We start from the raw sequence: 21730 nt of genomic DNA on the forward strand, positions 1-21730 counted from the left end.
TAAAATCTTTAAATAGCATGTATTTTCAAACACACACATACACACACACAAAACACTTCCTACCTGGATCTTTCCCCCCATCTCTTCTGTCACTCCCAATTCATTTTTTAAAAACTCTATTATGTTATAAAAATGCAATCATTGTCATTTAACATCTGATAGTTTTTATGATAAATAATATTTATGGTATATTATCTGAATGTCTCATGCCTCCTTTTCATTAGACCAGTGGTCTCCAAGTTTTCTTGATCAGGCAATCTGCTGACAAAATATTTTTGAGGACAAATTGCCAAAACAGGTATTTATAAATTATGTCACTACTTTACTCCTATATTATAAAACATACATAAAATTTTTTTAAAGGTTGAGTAGTTTTAATTTTTGTGATGACATAACTTTCAATTTACTTTATGATCACAAGCTTAATCCTCTACTAAATAAAGAATTCAACAGGAAGTAAGTAGAAAGACCACTGTCCCTCAGGAGCATATATGAGGGCTATAAACATTAATCAAATCTCAAGATGTCTACCTCACTCATATATATTACCTTTTTTGTACCCTATGTGTTAGTTATCACAAACATTAATTCTAGTAGTTATTCCATACTCGAATGAACCATTTGCGAGCATCCGTCTTTTGAGAGCACTTCTCTATTCCTAACTTTTGCTCCTAAGCTAAAGCAATGGTCTGCATTGGCTGATTCCTTGAGATCTGCTACTAACTCCTTAGTCTAATGTAGAAATAGCCTTACAGGCACTGTTACAGAATCTACTATAAGGATATTGTGGAGGGCTCTGTTGTACTATGGTGCCACCTTTATGAAGACAGATCAGAGGAATTTCTCTTGGGTCTTTGTACCAGAAATATCTGTAATAATTTTGAAAATTTCAAGTTGCTTTGCATTAAGGCTAATGTAATTGAACACAAAATTCTAGTAACACCAAATACTAAGAAACACATAGCCAAATTTGTAGCTAAATTCTAGCAAATATATCTACCAAGTATACAAGCATTTATCTGCCCCTGGCTTCAACTTATGCTTCCACCACTCATCTTCCTCATTTATTGTTAAAAAATGTTATAGCTTCAGTTTTTCTCATCCCAATTCTTCATTAACTTAAAAAATTATACTGTATTATTTCTGTGTGTGTATGGGTATGTGTATTTAAAAGCACCTCAAATATTTCTTGGAAGAGAGGGAGAAATGAGTAAAAAGCAAACAAAAATCAGACAATATTATGCAGAACAGAGGTCATTCTAAACTTGGAGCTCTCCCATGTCAGGAGTATACTTTGTAGATTCTGAAGCATCTAATAGCAAAACCCTTCAACCAAAGAGTAATTTGTAAATGAGTGTTGATGAAAAGAATGACAACTCACAATAGCACTGTACTACACTTTCTCACTCTTTTCCAGTTGGTAATAAGTAAAATAGTGAAGAAAGGGCAAATGACTTTTTTTCACCTGCGTGTAAAGATTAACTGAAAAGTCCATGAAAAAGGCAGTCACATTGCCAGATGGAATTTGTAGCCATGTACCTGGATGCGTTTCCTTCTCGTGTGCTCAGAAGTCATTTGGGGATGCCCAACATTCAATGCTTTCTTGTTGTGCTTACACCGCTTCTCAAGGTATCTTCTCTGTTGGTTGGTGGTGCTGCTGTATAACTTAATTCGCCTGGGTGACATACATACTCTTTCGTGGCCAAAAGCTTGGATCAAACGGGCCGTGTCAATGGTGGAAATAGAACTACTCCTTTCACGCAAAGTTACCTCTCTATCTGTTTGGGTCAATATATCTGAATCCACAGAAGTGGTGGTGGAAAGAATGTTGGTGGTGGTATCTGTGAGTAGCTCACTTTCCTCTGAGGGCCTAGACTCTGAAGAAGTGTTGCTTATATAATTAAAACCTGGCTGTTTTCTCAGAATGTATTTATCAAATTTAATTTGTTCAATTTTAATCTGACTGGGCCTCCCAGCCTGATGGGAAAGCACCTTGCTTTTTTTAAGATCGCTTATGTTTCTATGTTTAAGATCTCCTAGGCTTTTATACCGCTTCTTTTTCTGAAGCTTGCTTTTCTGTGGTTGATGTTTACCGCTCCATTCCCTAACATCGCGCTCCCCTCTGCTATCATCTTGTGTGCTTTCAGAGGCATGGAGAGAATGTGTGATGGGATTCTGAAGAAGTTTAGCCAAGCGATCCAGTCGCTCCACCAAAGACAGTTCTTTCCCGTCAATGAACCCAGGTGGTTTCTGTTGCTTTTGTCGTTCCTGATACTTGTTCCAGAGTTCATTTAGATTTGAGGTATGCTGGGTTGTTACCGCTCGGGTGACTTTATGTTCCTTTTTTGGGTCATTAATTTGTCTGCTACTTTTCAGATAATCTCTAGCCTGACTTTTAGTAGTATGTATCACTTCTTTGTTTCCCAAATTCAGATTGATGCTGAGGCTCTTTACTCTGGTATAATCAGTCTGAGTCTTGTCCACACTTTGAAATGGGGGAGGAAGGTAAGTGTGTTCTCTATGCTTGTCTGAATGATACTGAAAGAAATCCTTCCAAGAATGCTGCACTAACACACTCCTTCCCACAGATTCATGACAAAAATCTTGGTCACTTGCTAGGTGCACTGGATGATGAAAGTAAAACTTGGCTGACCTGAAGACAGAATGGGTAGTATTTTCAAATTCTGAATGACTTTCAGATTCTGAAAAGAGAAAAAAATATTTTGAAAGAATTTAACATATTTACATTTCCTTTAAGATACTGTCTGCCCTTAGTTTTTTAGAACGAAAAAGGAAAACGAAACAACAATTTACATAAAATTTCAGAAAATTCACTGCCTGTGCAAAGGACTCATGCATTATGATCAGCAGCCACACTGGAATGGTCAAAGTCTGAGAGATTCCCAATCAGAACCCCTGGACTCTGGGCTGGACTCTACACTGACCAGCAACGTAACCACAAGTAGGCATGTTAGTTCTCCAAGACTGTTAAGATCAGCTACTTGTTTGTATTTAGTGCTCATCATTGTGGTGTGTTATTGCATGTGCTCTACCTCTGCTTTTTAAAAAAAAGTTTAATATGTTTAAGACTGAAAAGCAGAGCTAGTGCTGTGGCGCACTAGGTTAATCCTCTGCTTGCGGCGCCAGCATTCCATATGGGTGCCGGTTCTAGTCCCGGTGGCTCATCTTCTAGTCCAGCTCTCTGCTGTGGCCCAGGAGTACAGTGGAGGATGGCCCAAGTCCTTGGGCCCCTGCACCCGCATGGGAGACCAGGAAGAAGCACCCGGCTCCTGGCTTCGGATCGGAGCAGCTCCGGCCATTGCGGCCACTTGGGGGGTGAACCAATGAAGGGAAGGCCTTTCTCTCTGTCTCTCTGTCTCTCTCTCTCTGTCTGTAATTCTGCCTGTCAAATAAATTAAAAAAAAAAAAAAAGACTGAAAGGCAGCAGTAGCTCCATTTTCAGCTAAAAAATCTGAGACTTCATTTCATCATCAGTATTTAATGAATGGAATAAAAACCTTTTTTTTTTTTTACATGTTTTATAGCATTAAAAAATCCATTGTATGTATACCAATTTCATTTTCCCCAAGTTTTTTACTGTGATAAAGTACACATAAAATTTACCATTTTCCAATTTCACTCTTTGACAATAATTGTATCAAAAGAGAAATTTTTAGATATTAGTATCCTATAATCTGCAGTTTGAATATCTGTGTCCCTCCAAAATTCAGGTTGAAATTTTATCTCCAATGCGGCAGTATTAAGCTGTGGGGCCTTTAGGAGGAAATTAGCTCATAAGGGCTCTACCTCTAACAGTAGGATTACTGTCCTTATAAAAGGGCTTACAGGAGTCTATTTGGCCATTTTCTGCCTTCCATCAACTGAGGACGTGGCCTCTGACCCTACCTCTATATGAGCACACAGCAACAAGGTATCATTCTTGGAAGCAGAAACTGGGCTCTCACCAGATATTCAATCTCCTGATGCTGAGACCTTGGACTTTTCAGCCTCCAGAACTGAGAGAAATATATTTCTCTTTTTAAATGAAAAAATTTTAAAAGATTTTATTAATTTGACAGGCAGAGTTATAGACAGTGAGAGGGAGAGGCAGAGAGAAAGGTCTTCCTTATGTTGGTTAACTCCCCAAGTGGCCACAACGGCCGGAGCTGCGCCGATCCGAAACCAGAGGCAGAAACAAAGGTACCTACATGCACCTATGGGTTTCTTTTTACCCACACTGTAGATTATTGACAACCAGAGTTATCATTAAATGCTCTAGGAATTTCTACAAATTTCCCTAAAGTATAGTAACTGCTTTTATGCTAACATATAAAAAGATTCTATAAAATTTTAGTTATCTAGCAATATTTAAAAGATTTGGAGATTTTAAATTAATAGAAACAAAAATATATAATTAAAATTGTATTAAGGGGTATGAGGGACAAAAATGAGTTGATATAAGAATAATTTTAAGGGCCAGTTCCATGGCGCACTAGGTTAATCCTCTGCCTGCAGCGCCGGCATCCCATATGGGTGCCAGTTCTAGTCCCAGTTGCTCCTTTCTCCTTTTCTATGTAACTCTAGTTCTCAAATAAACAAATCTTTAAAAAAAAAAAAAAGGAATAATTTTAATGAGAATCAGTAGTTAGAGAAGACTTCTCTGAGGAGGTGGAAATGCTAAGTAAATATGAGAGCTAAACAAACAAAAATGGCAGGTGCAGAGCATTCTGGGCAGAAGGGATCATCATGCCTGAATGCCTGTGGCAATGCTGCTGCCACCTATGCCACTGAGCAGTGCCTGTAACATTTCTGTATAGAGACAGGACCACCCCTCCTTTTAAAGGCAAATCTCTTCACTGGTGCTCTGGAGCGCAGTCATCTTCCTTTCAAGGCCTTGGTTCCTTTCCCCATCTTATTTCTCTAATATCTTCAGTCTCTCCCTTATTTCCAATATATTGAAAGCATAATTTACTGTATCACAACTTTAGAAAATCCTCACATCCTCTTCCAGGTACTGGCTCATTTAGTTGCTCCTCTTCAGTTAAGTTTCTAAAGGAGAAAATATGTATTTTCTTCTTATCCTTTGCCTACATATCACTGGACTAAAACTTCTCTTGCTAATTAAACCCGTTACTTCCATGTATAACCAATTCATTCCATGAGATGTTTTCATTCTATATTCTCTTTCTAGGTGATCCTATCTTTCCCTATTTCAGTATCATCTTCATGCTGCTAACTGTGCTCAAACTTACATTTCAGGCTATGACTTCTCTCTTGAGCTCTAGATTCATACACTGAATATACTCACTTGGATTCCACAGCCATCTCAAATTTTCAATGTCCCTAACTGAATTCTGTTCTTGCCTCTTGTAGAATTGTACTTCTACATTTCTGTAAATGGCACATTACTCTATTTTGCAAAATAAAACCTGGGAATTAACTCTTGTTATTTCTATCTCCCTCATCTTCATGTTCCTGCCATTAATCCCTCATCAAACAATACAAATCTGCCCATTTCTTATTCCTCTCATATTACTGAACGTTTCCAATAGGTCTACTGTCCCTTCCTTTCCTTTGCCAACCTATTCTTCAAATACTGTCAGGATAATAATTTTAAAATGTAAACTGGGCATATTCTTTTTTTTCCCCGTGCCTAAAATGTTTATTCTCAGTATAGCTTATGCTTAGACAAGTAGGAGGGGGACTTAACAAAGTTCTGGGCATGAAGCTTTTCCACACAAATACAGATGATTATACCAAACCTGCATGAGCACTGTCAGAATAAATTCACCATTTTCTTTCCCCAAACTCATTGCCAAGAGATGGATGTGCTTTTTCTTTGTTTTTCTTGTTGCTTTTAAAGATTGGTTCAATTATTTGAAAGGCGTTTACAGAGAGTGAGAGAGTGAGAGAGAGAGAGAGAAAGAGAGAGAAAGAGAAAGAGAGCGAGCGAGCACTTCTATCTATTGGCGCATTCTCCAAATGGTCATAATGGCCAGAGTTGTGAAAAGCCAAAGCCAGGAGCCAGGAACTCCATTCAGCTCTCCCATGTGGCTGGCAAGGACCCAAGCACTTAGGGTCATCTTCTGCCACCTTCCCAGGTGCATCAGCAGTGAGCTGCATTGGCAGTGGAGCAGCCAGGATTTAAACCCAGTTAACCCACTGTACCACAACATTGGCACCTCTTTTAGTCTTATAGTAAGAGTATAACCCATTGGAGATTTAGATGTATGCAGGGATTTCCTTTAACATTTTTCACAATGAGTGAGTCCTGAGTAAGTCCTAAGTTTTACTTCTAATCCCCAACTTAATATAGATGTTAAGTATAACATCTAAATCAATAGAATCCAGTTGAATCACTTGGGTGATAATCTGCTTTAATGCTCAATTACTTCCCAAACTCCTGAATTCACTCCACTTTATGAGTTTATTTATTATTTATTTTATTTGAAAGGCAGAGAGAGACAGAAAGATGCTTTCCCTCTACTTTTGCAATATGAAGATGCTTTATTGTTATCCCATTCTCTATTAAATATTTTTTATTATTTTAAAATATTTTATTAAATATTTTTATTTATTAATATTTTTAAGATTGATTTTATTTACTTGAAAGGCAAAGTTACAGAGAGAAGGAGAGAGAGAAGGAGAGAGAGAGAGAGAGAGAGAGAGAGAGAGAGAAAGAGAAAGAGAAAGAGAAAGAGAAAGAGAAAGAGAAAGAGAAAGAGAAAGAGAAAGAGAAAGAGAAAGAGAAAAAGAGAAAGAGAAAAAGAGAAAGAGAGAAAGAGAAAGAGAGAAAGAGAGAAAGGGTTCACTCCCCAAATGGCTGCAATGGCTGAGGCTGGGCCAGGCTGAAGTCAGGAGCCAGGAGCCTGGAACTCCATCCAGGTTTTCTACTGCTTTCCCAAGCACATTAGCAGAGAGCTGGGTCCAAAGCAGAACAGTCAGGAGTTGAACCGGCACTTACATGGAATGCTGGCATTACAAGCACAGCTTAACCCACCATACCATGATGGAAGCTCCACTGGCTATTTTCTTTAAGGAAGTTTTTCAGGATATCTAATTCACCTTATTTTTAGAAGCAGACATATAGAAAACAAGAAGTAAAATGGCAGATATAAATAAAATTATGTAGATAATAACATTAAATGTGAATGGACTAGAGGCCACCACTGTGCTGTAGTGGGTAAAGCTGCCACCTGCAGTGCTGACATTCCATATGGGTGCTGGTTCAAGTCCCAGCTACTCCACTTCTGATCCAGCTCTCTGCTATGGCCTGGGAAAGCAGTAGAAGATGGCCCAGGTCCTTGAGCCCCTGCACTTGCGTGGGAGACCCAGAAGAAGCTCCTGGCTCCAGATCAGCTCAGTTCTGGCCATTGTGGTCATTTGAGGAGTGAACCAGCAGATGGAAGAACACACTGTCTCTCTGTGTCTACCTCTCTGTAACTTTGCCTTTCATATAAATAAATAAATCTTGGGGCTGGTGCCATGGCTCACTTGGTTAATTCTCTGCCTGCAGTCTAGCATTCCATATGGGTGCCGGTTCTAGTCCCGGTTGCTCCTCTTCCAGTCCAGCTCTCTGCTGTGGCCCGGGATGGCAGTGGAGGATGGCCCAAGTGTGTGGGCCCCTGCACCCACATGGGAGACCAGGAGGAAGCTCCTGGCTCCTGGCTTCAGATCGGCATAGCGCCGGCTGTAGCGGCCATTTGGGGGCAGAACCAACAGAAGGAAGACCTTTCTCTCTGTCTCTCTCTCTCTCACTGTCTATAACTTTACCTGTCAAATAAATAAAAAATTAAAAAAAAATAAATCTTTAAAAAATGTGAATGGACTAAATATTCAATTAAAAGTCAGAGATTGTCAAAACAGATTTTTTTAAAAAGCATTTAAAGCGTTGTTATATATGTTGTATATAACAAACAGATTAAAAAATAAAAAGAGACTATTAGAATAGATAGGTTATATTATGCAAATGACAACTACAAGAAAGCTGAAATGGCCATAATAATTTCAGGCAAAACAGATTTAAATTAGAATATGTGACTATAGAGGGTCATATCATAATGATAAAATTCACTCAGCAGGAAGAGATAACAATTACACATACATATAACTTATTAACAGAGCATAAAAACAGATGAAGAAAAACCAGCTAGAAATAAAGGGATAATTAAATAGTAATTTTTGAAGACTTGATATCCTATTTTTAATAATGAATAGAACATTTAGAAGATTAAAAAGGAAACAAAAGAACAATACTACAAACCAAACAGATCTAACAAACATCTCGGAAAATTCCACGCAACCTCAAAATACACATTTTTTTCTTAAGTGTATGAGGAATATTCCCCAGGATAGACTGTATGCTAGGCCATATAACAAACTTTAGTGAATTTAAAAGGAAAGAAATAATACAAAATATGTTCTCTAATTACAACAGAATGAGATTAGAAACCAGTAGCAGGATAAAATTTAGACAACTCAAATATATGAACTTTTACAAATTATTCCTAAATAACTTATGGGTTAAACAAAAATTCAAAAGGGAGATGAGAAGATACTTGGTAACAAATGAGAACAAACTTATTGGATGTAGGTACACTATATATGCCTAGACATGCTGAGTGTCCCTTAGCTAAATTCTTGGGACCAGAATGCTTTAGATTTGGGAGCTTCTGGAGTCTGGAATGACTTTACTGATTGAACATCTTAAGTAAGAAATTTCAAAATGTGAAATGTTAAAGTTTCTAAAACTTCTTGAGCATTATGTCAGCACTCAAAAAGTTGCTGATTTCAGAGCATTTCAGGTTTCAGTCAGGGATGCTCAACCATATTAAGAAAGAAGAAAGATTTCAAGTTAAAACCACTAAACTTCCCTCTTAAAGCACTGGAAAAAGAAGAGCAAACTAAAACCAAATAAGGAATGGAGGAAATAATGAAGATTAGAGTGTAAGTTAATTAAACAGAGAATGTAAAAAAGAGAAAAAATCATTGAAATCAAAAGCTGATTCTTTGAAAATATCAACAAAATTAAGAAACCACTAGCTAGACTGACCAAGGGGGGGGGAAAAATGAGAATACGTACAACAAAAATGAGAGATTACTATTGATCTTACAAAAATAAAAAGGATTTTTGAAAAACTATGAACAGGCATGTGCCGAATGCACAAATGCCATTCCTAGAAAGTCATAAACCACCAAACCTGACCCAGGAAGTAACAATTTGAATAGACCTGTAAGAAGTGAGGAGACTGAATTAGTAATAATAAAAAAAAAATTGGGGCAGGCACTGTGGTGCAGTGGCCTGAAGCACCGGCATCCCATATGGGCGCCAGTTTTGTCCTGGCTGCTCCTCTTCCGATCCAGCTCTCTGCTATGGCATGGGAAAGCAGTAGAAGATGGCCCAAGTCCTTGGGCCCCTGCACCTGTGTGGGAGACCCAGAAGACAGAAGAAGCTCCTGGCTCCTGGCTTCAGATCAGTGCAGCTCCAGCCGTTGCGGCCATCTGGGGAGTGAATCAGCATATGGAAGATCTCTCTCTCTCTGTCTCTCTGTCTCTAAATCTCTCTGTAACTCTTTCAAATAAATAAAATAAATCTTTAAAAAAATTAAAAATAAAAATAAATTACCCACAAAAGAAAGCCCAGACCCAGACAGCTTGACCAATGAACTTTACCAAACATTTAAATAAGAACTAATACAAGTTTTTTAAACTAACTCTTCCAAAAAAGAGATGAACAAGTCCCAACTCATTTATGAAGTCAGTATTACCCTGATAAGAAAATTCAATAATAAAGACATTACAAGAAGAGAACAGATCAATCAAAAGACTAAATGGGATTACCCCAGAAATACAAGGTTGGTATGACACTCAAAAACCAATCAATAGAATTTATCAAATGCTTTTCCTACATCCTATTGATGATAAATTCAAAATATTTTTAATAAAAATATTCAACAGGCTAGGAATACAGCTTTCCCAATCTGATAAAAAAAACTGTATTTTATATACTTGCAGCAAAGAAAACTGAAATGAAATTAAGAAAATAATTCTGTTTATGACATCATCAACTAGAACAGAAGGAACAAAATTAATAATAGAAGTAAATCAAAATTCATAAAATGAAAACTAAAAAGGTTGTTGAGAAACTACAAGATCCAAATAAATGGAAAATATCCATGTTAAGGACCGAACAATTTCAGGTTGTTAAAAAGGCAATATTCCTCAGATTCAATGCAATCCGTATCTAGATCCCAACTTTCTTCTTTTTGAAATTGTCAAGATGATTTTTAAAGTTAATATGAAATTATAAGTGACCCATAAGTGATCCATAGCAAACATGGATCTGAAAAATAAAACCAAGTTGGAGGACTCATACACCACAATTTCAAAACTTACTACAAAATTACAAACAAGATAACATGGCTCTAGGGCTAGGGGTATGGGGCATCAGTTGAGTCTCTGCTGTTCTGCTTTCAATCTAGCTCTCCACAAATGTGCCTGGTAAAGCAGTGGAAGACAGCCTAGGTACCTGGGTCCCTGCTACCCACTAGGGAGACCCAGATGGAGCTCTGGGCTCCTGGGCTAGGCCTGGACTAGCCCCGGCCATTGTAGTCATTTGGAATATGAATCAGAGGATGGAAGATCTCTCTCTCTCTCTCTCCTGCCTCTATTACTTTGTCTTTCAAAATAAATAAGCAAATCTTTTAAAATATAATATTTATTTACATAAAAAGATAGTTTGGTACTGTCTTAAGGAGACATATAGACCAACAAAACATGGAACATTATCCAGAATCCAGAAACCTATATATCTATGGTGAACTGATTTGTGATAAAGGTACCAAGACTATTCAATGGTGATAAAGAACAGGTTTTTTGTTTCTTTTGTTTTTAAACTCATGGTAATGTGGAAGTTGGATATCCTCATGAATACTTCACACCATATAAAACAGTTAACTAAAAAAACAAACCAATGACCTAAATGCAAAAGTAAAACTATAAAACTCTTGGAAGAAAACATAGTGCTAATGGATATGGCAAAGGATTCTTAGATATGGCATTAAAAGCAGGTTGCATGAGCTATCAATGTCACAATAATTCACTGCCAAATTCAATTTCCTGAAGCATTACTCCTGTTTTCTTGTAGCATTATTATGGTCTAGGTCCTAATGTTTATGTATGTAATCCATTTTGAGTCAACTTCTGTATATGGTGCAGCTTCATTTTTTTCCATGTGGATATCCAGTTTTCCCAGCACCATTTGGTGCCACTGCCAAAAATTATTTTACACATTTTTGATGTGAGTAGCTGAACTACTATTTTCAGAACATAGTATGGGTAGATTAGTTCCTGGACTCCTTTCTCTCCTTATTGGGCTCCTGGTTTATCTTCCTCTAAGAGATAAAGCAGCTAGCTAGTAATGCCTTGTATTATCTATGTTTTTCTATTATATGCCATTAAAAATTTGAGTGTGGCTCCTTTTTACTATAAACTTTCATTTGCTTTTTAAAGATTTATTTATTTGGAAGTCAGAGTTAGAGAAAGATTTTCCATCTGTTGGTTCACTCCCCAAATGGTTGCAATGGCCAGGACAGGGCCAGGATAAAGCCAGGAGCCAGGAACTTTGGGTCTCCCACATGGGTGGCAGGGGCACAAGTACATGGGCCATCTTCCACTGCATTCCCAGGCAAATTATCAGGGAGACCCATCAGAAGTGGAGCAGTTGAGACTCAAGTTGGCACCTGCTGGCATTGCAGGCAGCAGCGTAGTCTACTACAACACAATGTTGGCCCTGTATTGTAATTTTTTAAATCTCAGATTGCTGCTGTCATTTTTAAATTTCAGATTGATGTTGTATTTATCACAGTATCTTTAATTTAGGTTTTCCTGTGCTTTTTTTTTTTTTTTTTTTTTTTTTTTTTTTTAGAGGCAGAGTGGACAGTGAGAGAGAGAGACAGAGAGAAAGGTCTTCCTTTTGCCGTTGGTTCACCCTGCAATGGCCGCCGCGGCTGGCGCGCTGCAGCCGGCGCACCGCGCTGATCCGATGGCAGGAGCCAGGTACTTATCCTGGTCTCCCATGAGGTGCAGGGCCCAAGCACTTGGGCCATCCTCCACTGCACTGCCTGGCCACAGCAGAGAGCTGGCCTGGAAGAGGGGCAACCGGGACAGAATCCGGTGCCCCGACCGGGACTAGAACCCGGTGTGCCGGCGCCGCAAGGTGGAGGATTAGCCTAGTGAGCCGCGTCGCTGGCCTCCTGTGCTAGTGTTAAGACATGATGAAGGGCTGCTGCTGTGGTATAGTGGATAAAACCACCACCTGCATTGCCGGCATCACATCTGGGCACCAGTTTGAGTCCTGGCTGCTCCACTTCCAATCCAGCTCTCTGCTGTGGCCTAGGAAAGCAGGAGGATGGCTCAAGTACTTGGGCCCCTGTACTGGTGTGGGAGACCTGGAGGAGGCTCCTGGCTCCTGGCTTTGGATCAGCACAGCTCCAGCCAGTGCAGCCAACTGGGGAGTGAACCAGCAGATGAAGACCTCTCTCTCTGCCTTTCCTTCTCTCTTTGTGTAACTCAGACTTTCAAATAAATTAAAAAAAAAAAAAAAGACATGATGCTTTACTTTTAATAATACCAGCCCAATTATAGTTGTCCTTCCATATCAGTGGAGGTTTGATTCTAAGATGCACCACAGACAGCAAAATCTGTGGATGCTGCACAAATGCCTCATACAAAACGGTGTAGTTTTTGTCTATAATATACACACATTCTCCTATTTACTTTAAATCATCTCTAGATTACTTAGAATACTAATATAATATAAATACCATGTAAATAATTGTTATACTCTATTGTTTAGGAAATAATGACAAGAAAAAAAGGTTTGAACACATTTAGCACAGATGTAATTATTTCTCCAAACAGTTCTGATCCACAGTTAGTGGAATCCACAGATGTGGAAACCAATGACACCAAGAGCTGACTATATTTATTTGTAATCTTGTTTTCTAAGTTGCGAATATTTTTTCCCAGAAGTAATATTTTCACATAGACAAAGGAGCATTGAAGTTGATTTGCATAATAAAGTTAAAAAAAAAGGAGAGGAATGGATCTTTGTTTAAACTTTGAAGCCATATTTCTCACTGGAGTAAAACAGAAACAGAGACAGTGAGACTCAGACACAGAGAGAGACACACACCTCCAGTGCCATTACCTGCAATATCTATCTCTAAGGACTCTTTATTTTCTAGCCAGGCTTTCTTGGGAATAGTGCCCTTCATATGGATCTCCTCTTTCTGTTTAATGACCTTAGAGTCTGGTAGGCTGCCCAACTTTGTGTCTTGAACTTGAGCTGAGTGCTCTGGAGCAGTAGGACCACCGGAACCTGAGAGAGACAAATAAATGCATCATACAGATAGGAAGTTGACAAAAAATATCTTAAATGCCTTTAAATATCTGCTGTGCAAACTCATTGTTACTAGTATTGAAGAACAAAAAAAGATTAGAAATGAGTTTATAAAATGTTCTAAACTGGAATCAAAAAACATAAATGGATATCATATAAAAATCACACAACTAGAGAAACAGATACAGAGGTTTCAGTATTCAAAAGAAGGAAACATAATTTGAATAGAAATGTGATAGAAAACATCTAGATAACTGATTTGGGCTTTAGAAGATAAAAAATGCATAGGAATACACTAAAATGCAAAGAGAAAGACATTTCAAGCAAAGCTAACTGCATAGCAGGGACTGGAATCAAGAAAAGCAATTGAGAACCTTAAGAAACAGAGCAAGTATATGGTTTGAGTGATTCTGAAACTTGTGAAGAAAACAGGTGAAAAACAGCATTCAAAAAGTTCTGGAAAACAGCTAAAAGACTTAGATGTTATGTATAAGGACAATGAAAACTAAGTTTTCTGGTTTTGGGTTTTTTTTTTTAATGACAAGACTAAAACAATCAAAACTGTTTCTGGAACATTTATTTTACAACAGTAAAAAAAAAAAAGGGGGGGGGGTAAAATTTTGAAGCATTGCCCGGAACACAATCCTAATTAAAACATGCTATTTTAGGCATTTCAAATAAGCACAGTCCCACTGATGTAGAAATAACTGGATAGGTAGCTTAAGCGTAAACAAGCTGAATTCCTAAAAAACGAAAGCTTCTCTGTAACAGTGATGTTAGAGTCAGTATCTCATGGTGTTGAAATATTCTTTCAGAAGAAGTAAAAAGCCCATTAAGTGGATTTATAATAAGGTTATACCATATTTAAAAGTTCTCCATAGATAGCTCAATGAGCTTTAATAATGTCAATTTTTACCTGCCCAAGTATACTAAAAATATAGCTAAAAATACTTAATTTCACACATGAATAAGACATTGCAGGGTTGAAGTTCAAAAAGACTATACATTTCTGTTTCTAATCCTAAGGAAAAGCCTCATTTTAAAAATCCAGAAGAAAATAATACCCTGACAATCAGTTCAGTTACCTGCAGCTTCCTTCTGCAAGGGTTTGCTTTCTTCCGGCTGGGCAGTTTTGGGCACTGCCTTTTTACTGTGGATCTCCTCTTCCTGCTTTTTGTTTGCAAGGTTCTCATCCCCAGTGATGGGCAGTGGAACTGAAGAATCTGGAAAATGACATTTGATCCCACAGAGGAAAATATTACAAACACAACAGAAAAGTACCCCTCTTCCTGCCCAAAACAAAATCAAGCCCCTTTGTAATCAGAAACAAAAAACCTCTTTGTTTCCACTCTGCACAAACTGTGACATGAACTGTAAAGTTTTCCATATTTTTCTGTGTTCAACAACAGTATATTTATTTATTTATTTATTTTGACAGGCAGAGTTGGACATTGAGAGAGAGAGAGACAGAAAGGTCTTCCTTTGCCATTGGTTCACCCTCCAATGGCCGCCGCGGCTGGCATACCAGCGTGCTGCACCGATCCGAAGCCGGGAGCCAGATTCTTCCTCCTGGTCTCCCATGCGGGTGCAGGGCCCAAGGACCTGGGCCATCCTCCACTGCACTCCCAGGCCACAGCAGAGAGCTGGAATGGAAGAGGAGCAACTGGGACAGAATCTGGCGCCCCAACTGGGACTAGAACCCAGGGTGCCGGCACTGCAAGTGGAGGATTAGCCTAGTGACAGTTTAAATAATACTTTAAATAAATCTGTTCTTTGATGATTTGTTGTAACAGTTAAAAAAAAGTTTAAATCAGGTATGTTTTTCAAAGTAAAAAAGAAGATTGGAACAATGTTTTCAAGCTCTGGTCTATTAAAAAACTTTAGCATTTACAAAGCCAATCTTGGTATTTCATTTATTCCAAGAAAAGCACTTAAATTGTCTAGATTTTATACACAGCACTGTCAAATAATTTTTTAATGTCTCATGTCATTATACCCTTTTGAACTTATCTAATACGCTCTTGTTTTCATTTTTTCATGGTCTTATTTCATTTTTCATATCTAAGTATGAATACTTTTCACCAAAGTATTTTCAACACAGAAATCAGAAAGGCAACAAAGATTACTTAAAACACAACAAAGGACTAGTCTTGCTTTTATTTATCATACTATCTCTTTTCTTCTAAATTCATTCATTTTTATTTCTATTACTGCAATTCTCTAACTCACTTTGATGTAAATGTCTTCTGAAATTTTTATATTATTTTGGAAGTTTTTCAAATGTTAGTATTTCTTGCATTCCAAAAGTACAAGTAATACAATGAACACTAAGAAATCTCTCACAGAGCTTAAGAAATACAACATTACAGTGTAAAGTCTCAAAAATGCCTTTCTCTTTTTACAATAGCAATCTTTATACTGAACTCAGTTTATCAACTTCAAAGATGTTATTAAATTCTTTACTACATCACATATATCAAGCAACAATGTATAATATTGTTTTACATGGCTTTAAACTATAAAAGGGGGGCCCACATTGTGTCCCAGTGGGTTAAGCCACCACTTATAATACCAGCATTTTGTATCAGAGCACAAATTCAAATCCCGACTACTCTGCTTATAATCCAGCTCCCTGCTAATGAGCCTAGGAAGGCAGTGAATTATGATCCAAGTGGTTGGCCCTTGTCTCAAATGCAGGAGACCCAAATGGAATTCCTGGCTCCTGACTTCAGCCTGGCCTAGCCACTTCTCCTGGCCATTTGGAGTATGAACCAGTAGATGGGTGATCTCTATCTCTCTGACTGACTGCCTTTCAAATGAATAAATCCATCTTTAAAAAATATAAACTTTATAAGAACAATTAAGAAATATGCATTTCATTCAAAATTACCATTTAAGATTAAATCTCATACGTGACTAACTTATTCTCAATGTTATGTAGCATTCTATAGTATTAAAATATCAATTTACCTGTTAAACAGTTAGAGGTAATTTTTTTATATTGAAAAGCACTGCAGTGAATATCCTTGTAAAACTTCTTTGTAGGTTGTGTGAGTTGCATATATCTTCTCATAGTCTGTATTTTGTTGTTTATGATGTCTTTTATTCAATATTTCACTTTAATGTCATGTCTTATTTTTCCATTGTATTTTGTGTTTCCATTATGTTCCATGTGTTTTGTGTATCTTACTTTAAAAAAATCCTTAATTATCCCATGGTCATAAAGATAGAACATCTACATTTTAAAGTCTTAAATTTTCCTTTTTACATTTAATATGCGTAGAGCATATTTTTTGTTTATTGCATGGAAGGGATTTATCTAATTGTTTTCTCATGTGAATGTAATCAGTGGTCCACACACTATTGAATAATCCATCTCCATCATTTCTCCATGGACTGACTTACCATCTCCATATACATTGTTTTCACATTCATGGGTGTGTTTCCGGACTATCACTTGACTTCCTTTTTCTTTGTTTATTCTGTTGCAAATGATGTTTTAAATACACTACATATGTAAGTCTTGATGTCTAGTAAGTCAAGTTCCCTTACCTTATTCTTTAAGCATACTTCTTTACTTTACATAATAACTTTAAAGTCAGCCTGTCAAATCCATGAAAATCCTACTGGAATTTTGAGTGACAATTCATTGAATTTAGAAAATCAATTAGGAGAGAATTGTTATATTTATTATTATTATATAATTCTCCCTTTAGGTCTGCCTTTACATATTTCAATGTTGTTTTATAATTTTCTCTACAATATACTTGTATGTCTTTTTAGGTTCATTGTGAGTACTTTTTAAAAAAAAACCTTTTAAAAAGTTTTACTGTATAAAAAACATGTACAGAAAAGTGGGAAAATAGTGAATTATCAAAAAGTGAGCAAGTATCGGGGGGGTGGGGGATGCCAATGTAGTCCATAAGCTGTACTTTGGAAATCTATATTCATTAAATAAAAGTTAAAAAAAAAAAGAAAAAAGAAAAAAGGAAAAAAAAGTGAGCAAGTATATCATGTAATCCAGGTCAAGAAATGAAACCTGGCTGGAAGCCTACAAGCTCCCCTCACCTTTCCTTCTCATTTCTGTAATGTTGAGGGTAACACCTGATCTTAAAAACAAATTCTTTTTCTTTTTTAAAAGATTTATTTTATTTGAAAGGCAGAGTTACAGAGAGACAGAGGCAGAGGGAGAGAGATAGAGAGAGGTCTTCCATCTGTTGGTTCACTCTCCAAATGGCTGCAACAGCCAGAGCTGCACCGATCCGAAGCCAGGAGCATCTTCTGGGTTTCCCATGCGGGTACAGGGACCCAAGGACTTGGGCCATCCTCTACTGCTTTCCCAGGCCATAGCAGAGAGCTGGATCTGAAGTGGAGCAGCTGGGACTTGAATCAGCACCCATATGGATGCTGGTGCTGCAGGCCTGGGCTTTAACCCACTGCGCCATAGCGCTGGCCCCTAAATTAGTTTTCAGTATACACACAGCATATACTCTTTTGTGTCTTCTTTCACGTTTGCAAGTTTCACCGGGTATGAAACATTTTTATCCTCACTCTTTCTTACTTGCTAATTAGTATTAAATAATGTTAGCATGTCAAAACTTATCCATTCTGCTGGCTAAATACTGAGCATCTATGTTTCTTTTTTTAAAGATTTTTATTTATTTATTTGAGAAATAAGAGTTATAGACAGTGAGAGGGAGAGACAGAGAGAAAGTTCTTCCACCCACTGGTTCACTCCCCAAATGGCTGCAATGGCCCAAGCTGTGCCAGGAGCCAGGAGCTTATTCCAGGTTTCCCACGTGGGTGCAGGGGCCCAAGAGTCTAGGCCATCTTCTACTGCTTTCCCAGGCCACAGCAGAGAGATGGAATGGAAGAGGAGCAGCTGGGACTAGAGCCGGTGCCCATATGGGATGCCAGCACCACAGGTGGAGACTTAACCTACTGAGCCAAGGCACTGGACCGGCCCCGCATCTAATCTAATCTAATCTAATCTAATCTAATCTTTCTTTCTCTTTCTTTCTCTCTCTCTCTCTCTCTCTTTCTCTCTCTCTTTCTCTCTTTCTTTCTCTCTCTCTTTCTCTCTCTCTCTTTCTTTCTCCCCCCCCCTCTCTTTCTTTCTTTCTTTCTTTTTTTTTGACAGGCAGAGTTAGACAGTGAGACGAACAGAAAGGTCTTCCCTCCGCTGGTTCACCCTCCAAATGGCCACTATGGCCGGCACACTGCGCCGATCCAAAGCCAGGAGCCAGGAGTTTCCTCCTGGTCTCCCACACGGGTGCAGGCGCCCAAGGACTCACGGGCCACAGCAGAGAGCTGGACTGGAAGAGGAGCAACTGGGACTAGAACCTGGCGCCCATATGGGATGCCGGCACCGCAGGCAGATTAGCCAAGTGAGCCACGTCGCTGGCCCCTAATGTTTCTTACAGTTTACAGCTACTACAAATAACACTATGAAGAATATTTGGGTATTATCTCTTGGTGCTGTTATATCCCTTTCTGTTCAGTATACAGTTAGAAGCAGAAATGCTAAATTATCAGTTATGCTTTTGTGAAAATTAGTTCATACCAAACTGCTTTCCAAAGTCACTGCAGCAATTTATACCAACCAGCAGAAAAATGAGTATTGTCTTCCATTTTGGCTATTTTAGTCGGTATGTAGATGGCTCCACAATACTCACATACCTACTGGTACATAGCTATCTACATATCCACTAATTTGTATTTCCCTGCTAAGGGATGAGGTAGAATATTCTGTGTATGTTTACTTGCTATGGATATTCTTTTTTATAAGTACCAATCCAAGTCTTTTGCCCATCTTTCTATTGGGTTGCATATCTTTTTTAAATCTTGCTTTATAAGAGTTCTGGGTTTAGGCCGGCGCCGCGGCTCACTAGGCTAATCCTCTGCCTTGCAGCGCCGGCACAACGGGTTCTAGTCCCGGTCGGGGCGCCGGATTCTGTCCCAGTTGCCCCTCTTCCAGGCCAGCTCTCTGCTGTGGCCAGGCAGTGCAGTGGAGGATGGCCCAAATGCTTGGGCCCTGCACCCACATGGGAGACCAGGATAAGTACCTGGTTCCTGCCATCGGATCAGCACAGTGTGCCTGCCACAGCGTGCCGGCCGCGGCGGCCATTGGAGGGTGAGCCAACAGCAAAGGAAGACCTTTCTCTCTGTCTCTCTCTCCCACTGTCCACTCTGCCTGTCAAAAAAAAAAAAAAAAAAAAAGAGTTCTGGGTTTAAAATTTTTATGAGATACATGTATTGCAAATACTTTCCCCATTCTGTGGCTTGTCTTTTACCATATTCTTTGTTGTTTTCTACTTTAATGTGCCATACTTTTCAATATTTTACTTTATGATTACTAGGTCTTTTTTTTTTTTTTTTTTTTTTTTTTTTTTTTTTTTTTGACAGGCAGAGTGGACAGTGAGAGAGAGACAGAGAGAAAGGTCTTCCTTTGCCGTTGGTTCACCCTCCAATGGCCGCCGCGGCCGGCGCGCTGCGGCCGGCGCACCGCGCTGATCCGATGGCAGGAGCCAGGAGCCAGGTGCTTTTCCTGGTCTCCCATGGGGTGCAGGGCCCAAGCACCTGGGCCATCCTCCACTGCACTCCCTGGCCACAGCAGAGAGCTGGCCTGGAAGAGGGGCAACCGGGACAGAATCCGGCGCCCAGACCGGGACTAGAACCCGGTGTGCCAGCGCCGCTAGGCGGAGGATTAGCCTAGTGAGCCGCGGCGCCGGCCCTACTAGGTCTTTTTTTTGAGGCAATATAGTTTAATAAATCTTTTCTTATCTCAAGATTAAGAAACATATTTCTTTATTTCCTTACAGATTGACTGGTTAATTCATCTATCTACTATTCCCCATGTACTGCTTACCAAGCTTGATGTCTGTTTGACTTCCACTTCTTTATGTGGGATCTATGGGTTTTTTTTTTTTTTTTTGGAAGTTTTATGAATCTCTTTTCTATTCAGTTGTGACACAGTTCCTGCCTCATGACTCCTTCTCCAAGACAGATCATATAAATGCAAATAGTAGATCATAAGATCCCCCATTCCAGAGAGGTTCTTGCCCATACTCCAAGGAAAGAATGCTGAAGAATCTAAAGACAGACCTTGCTGGGTTTCCCCACCCAGTCTATTAGCAATCATACCTATGCAATTAAGTACCCATGAAAAGTCAAAAGGACAGGGTTTGGAGACAGCTCACAACATGGAGGTTCCTGACCTCGATAGGGCATGGAAGTTCCATGTCCGTTCTTGTATACTTCACTCTATGCAACTGTATTAATCAGCTTTCCATTACTATCATGAAATACGTAAGACAAGCCATGCATGAAGGAAATAGAAGCTTATTTAGCTCACAGCTTTAGAGGTTCAAACCCAAGACCAGGCTCTCCCACTGGCTTGGTGTCTGGTAAAAGTGCAGAACAGCCAGTGGTGAAGCACATGCAGAGAACTGACCATTGGCAAGCTAGGAAGCACAGTGTGGCTGGGCCCATCTTGGCTGTTACAACCAACCCTTCCACAAGAACTATCTTCCAAGTAAATGGCCCTGGTAACCTAAGGATCTCACAGTAGGCCCACCTCTCAAATACGATAGTAGGATTCCCACCTTCTTAGTACCAACCACCTGTGGCTTTGGGGTTTAAAGGGCTGCTTGAGCATGGGAACAAAATTACATTCAAACTACAGAAGCAATTCTTTTTATCTTTTACAATATGCTTATAATACACACTAGCAAACATGTTTCTCTGAGTTCTGTGAGTCACTCAAGTAAATGAACAGAATCTGAGGACGGGGTTGTGAAAACCTGGATTGATAGCCAGTCAGACAGAGTACGAGTAAAATAAGCTGGGGCTGCGATTGGCATCTAAAGGAGGAGAGAGGCAGTCTTGGGGACTGAGTCTTCAATGTATAGCGGCTGCTACTTTCTCCAGGTAGACAGGTGAGAACCGAAGTCAATCACAGGACACCCAGCTGGATTCTGCTGAAGACCTGCTTGTTCGCTTGCTTACCGATAGGGAGAAATCTTGACACCTTTTGCGGTCACAGAAGTCTGTCTTCTTGTGGAGTGACAAAAAAAATGTTTTTTTCTATATCAGTGTTATGAAAATCCAAGATCATATCCCAATGTGTATATTTTTAGTCCGTCTTTTTTAATATGGGAATTCACATCCTTCAGTGGTGGGATTTACTCCTGTACTAGTTCAATTCCTTTACTTCTACCTTTTCTTTTGTCTCTATGAAACACTTACTTTTAGATGTTGAACTTATTGGGTCAATCTTGAAATTTAAAAATTTTCTTTTTCCTTCTCTTTGTGTTCTATTTTCTGAGA

The 21730-nt window shown here is 38.9% G+C and overlaps 1 protein-coding gene across 13 annotated transcripts in view; it reads right to left on the minus strand.

The window, feature by feature from the left end:
- The window catches only part of ALMS1 (ALMS1 centrosome and basal body associated protein), a 171111-nt gene that overhangs the window by 36696 nt on the left and 112685 nt on the right, over positions 1-21730 (minus strand). For 7 of the 13 annotated variants that reach the window (XM_089327538.1, XM_089327536.1, XM_089327535.1 and 4 more), the window contains 3 exons: positions 14488-14625; positions 13211-13381; positions 1540-2702 (listed from right to left, as the gene is read on the minus strand). In XM_089327538.1, coding sequence (XP_089183664.1) covers positions 1540-2702; positions 13211-13381; positions 14488-14625 — 1472 coding nt within the window. Of the gene's footprint in view, positions 1-1539; positions 2703-13210; positions 13382-14487; positions 14626-21303; positions 21458-21730 lie in introns of those variants that run through there. The other 6 variants (XR_016230271.1, XR_016230268.1, XR_016230267.1 and 3 more) reach the window with 4 other exon arrangements.

Source organism: Oryctolagus cuniculus, chromosome 2 (assembly GCF_051225735.1).
Source record: "Oryctolagus cuniculus isolate XC-2025 breed Fujian yellow rabbit chromosome 2, ASM5122573v1, whole genome shotgun sequence".
Classification (NCBI taxonomy): Eukaryota; Metazoa; Chordata; class Mammalia; order Lagomorpha; family Leporidae; genus Oryctolagus; species Oryctolagus cuniculus.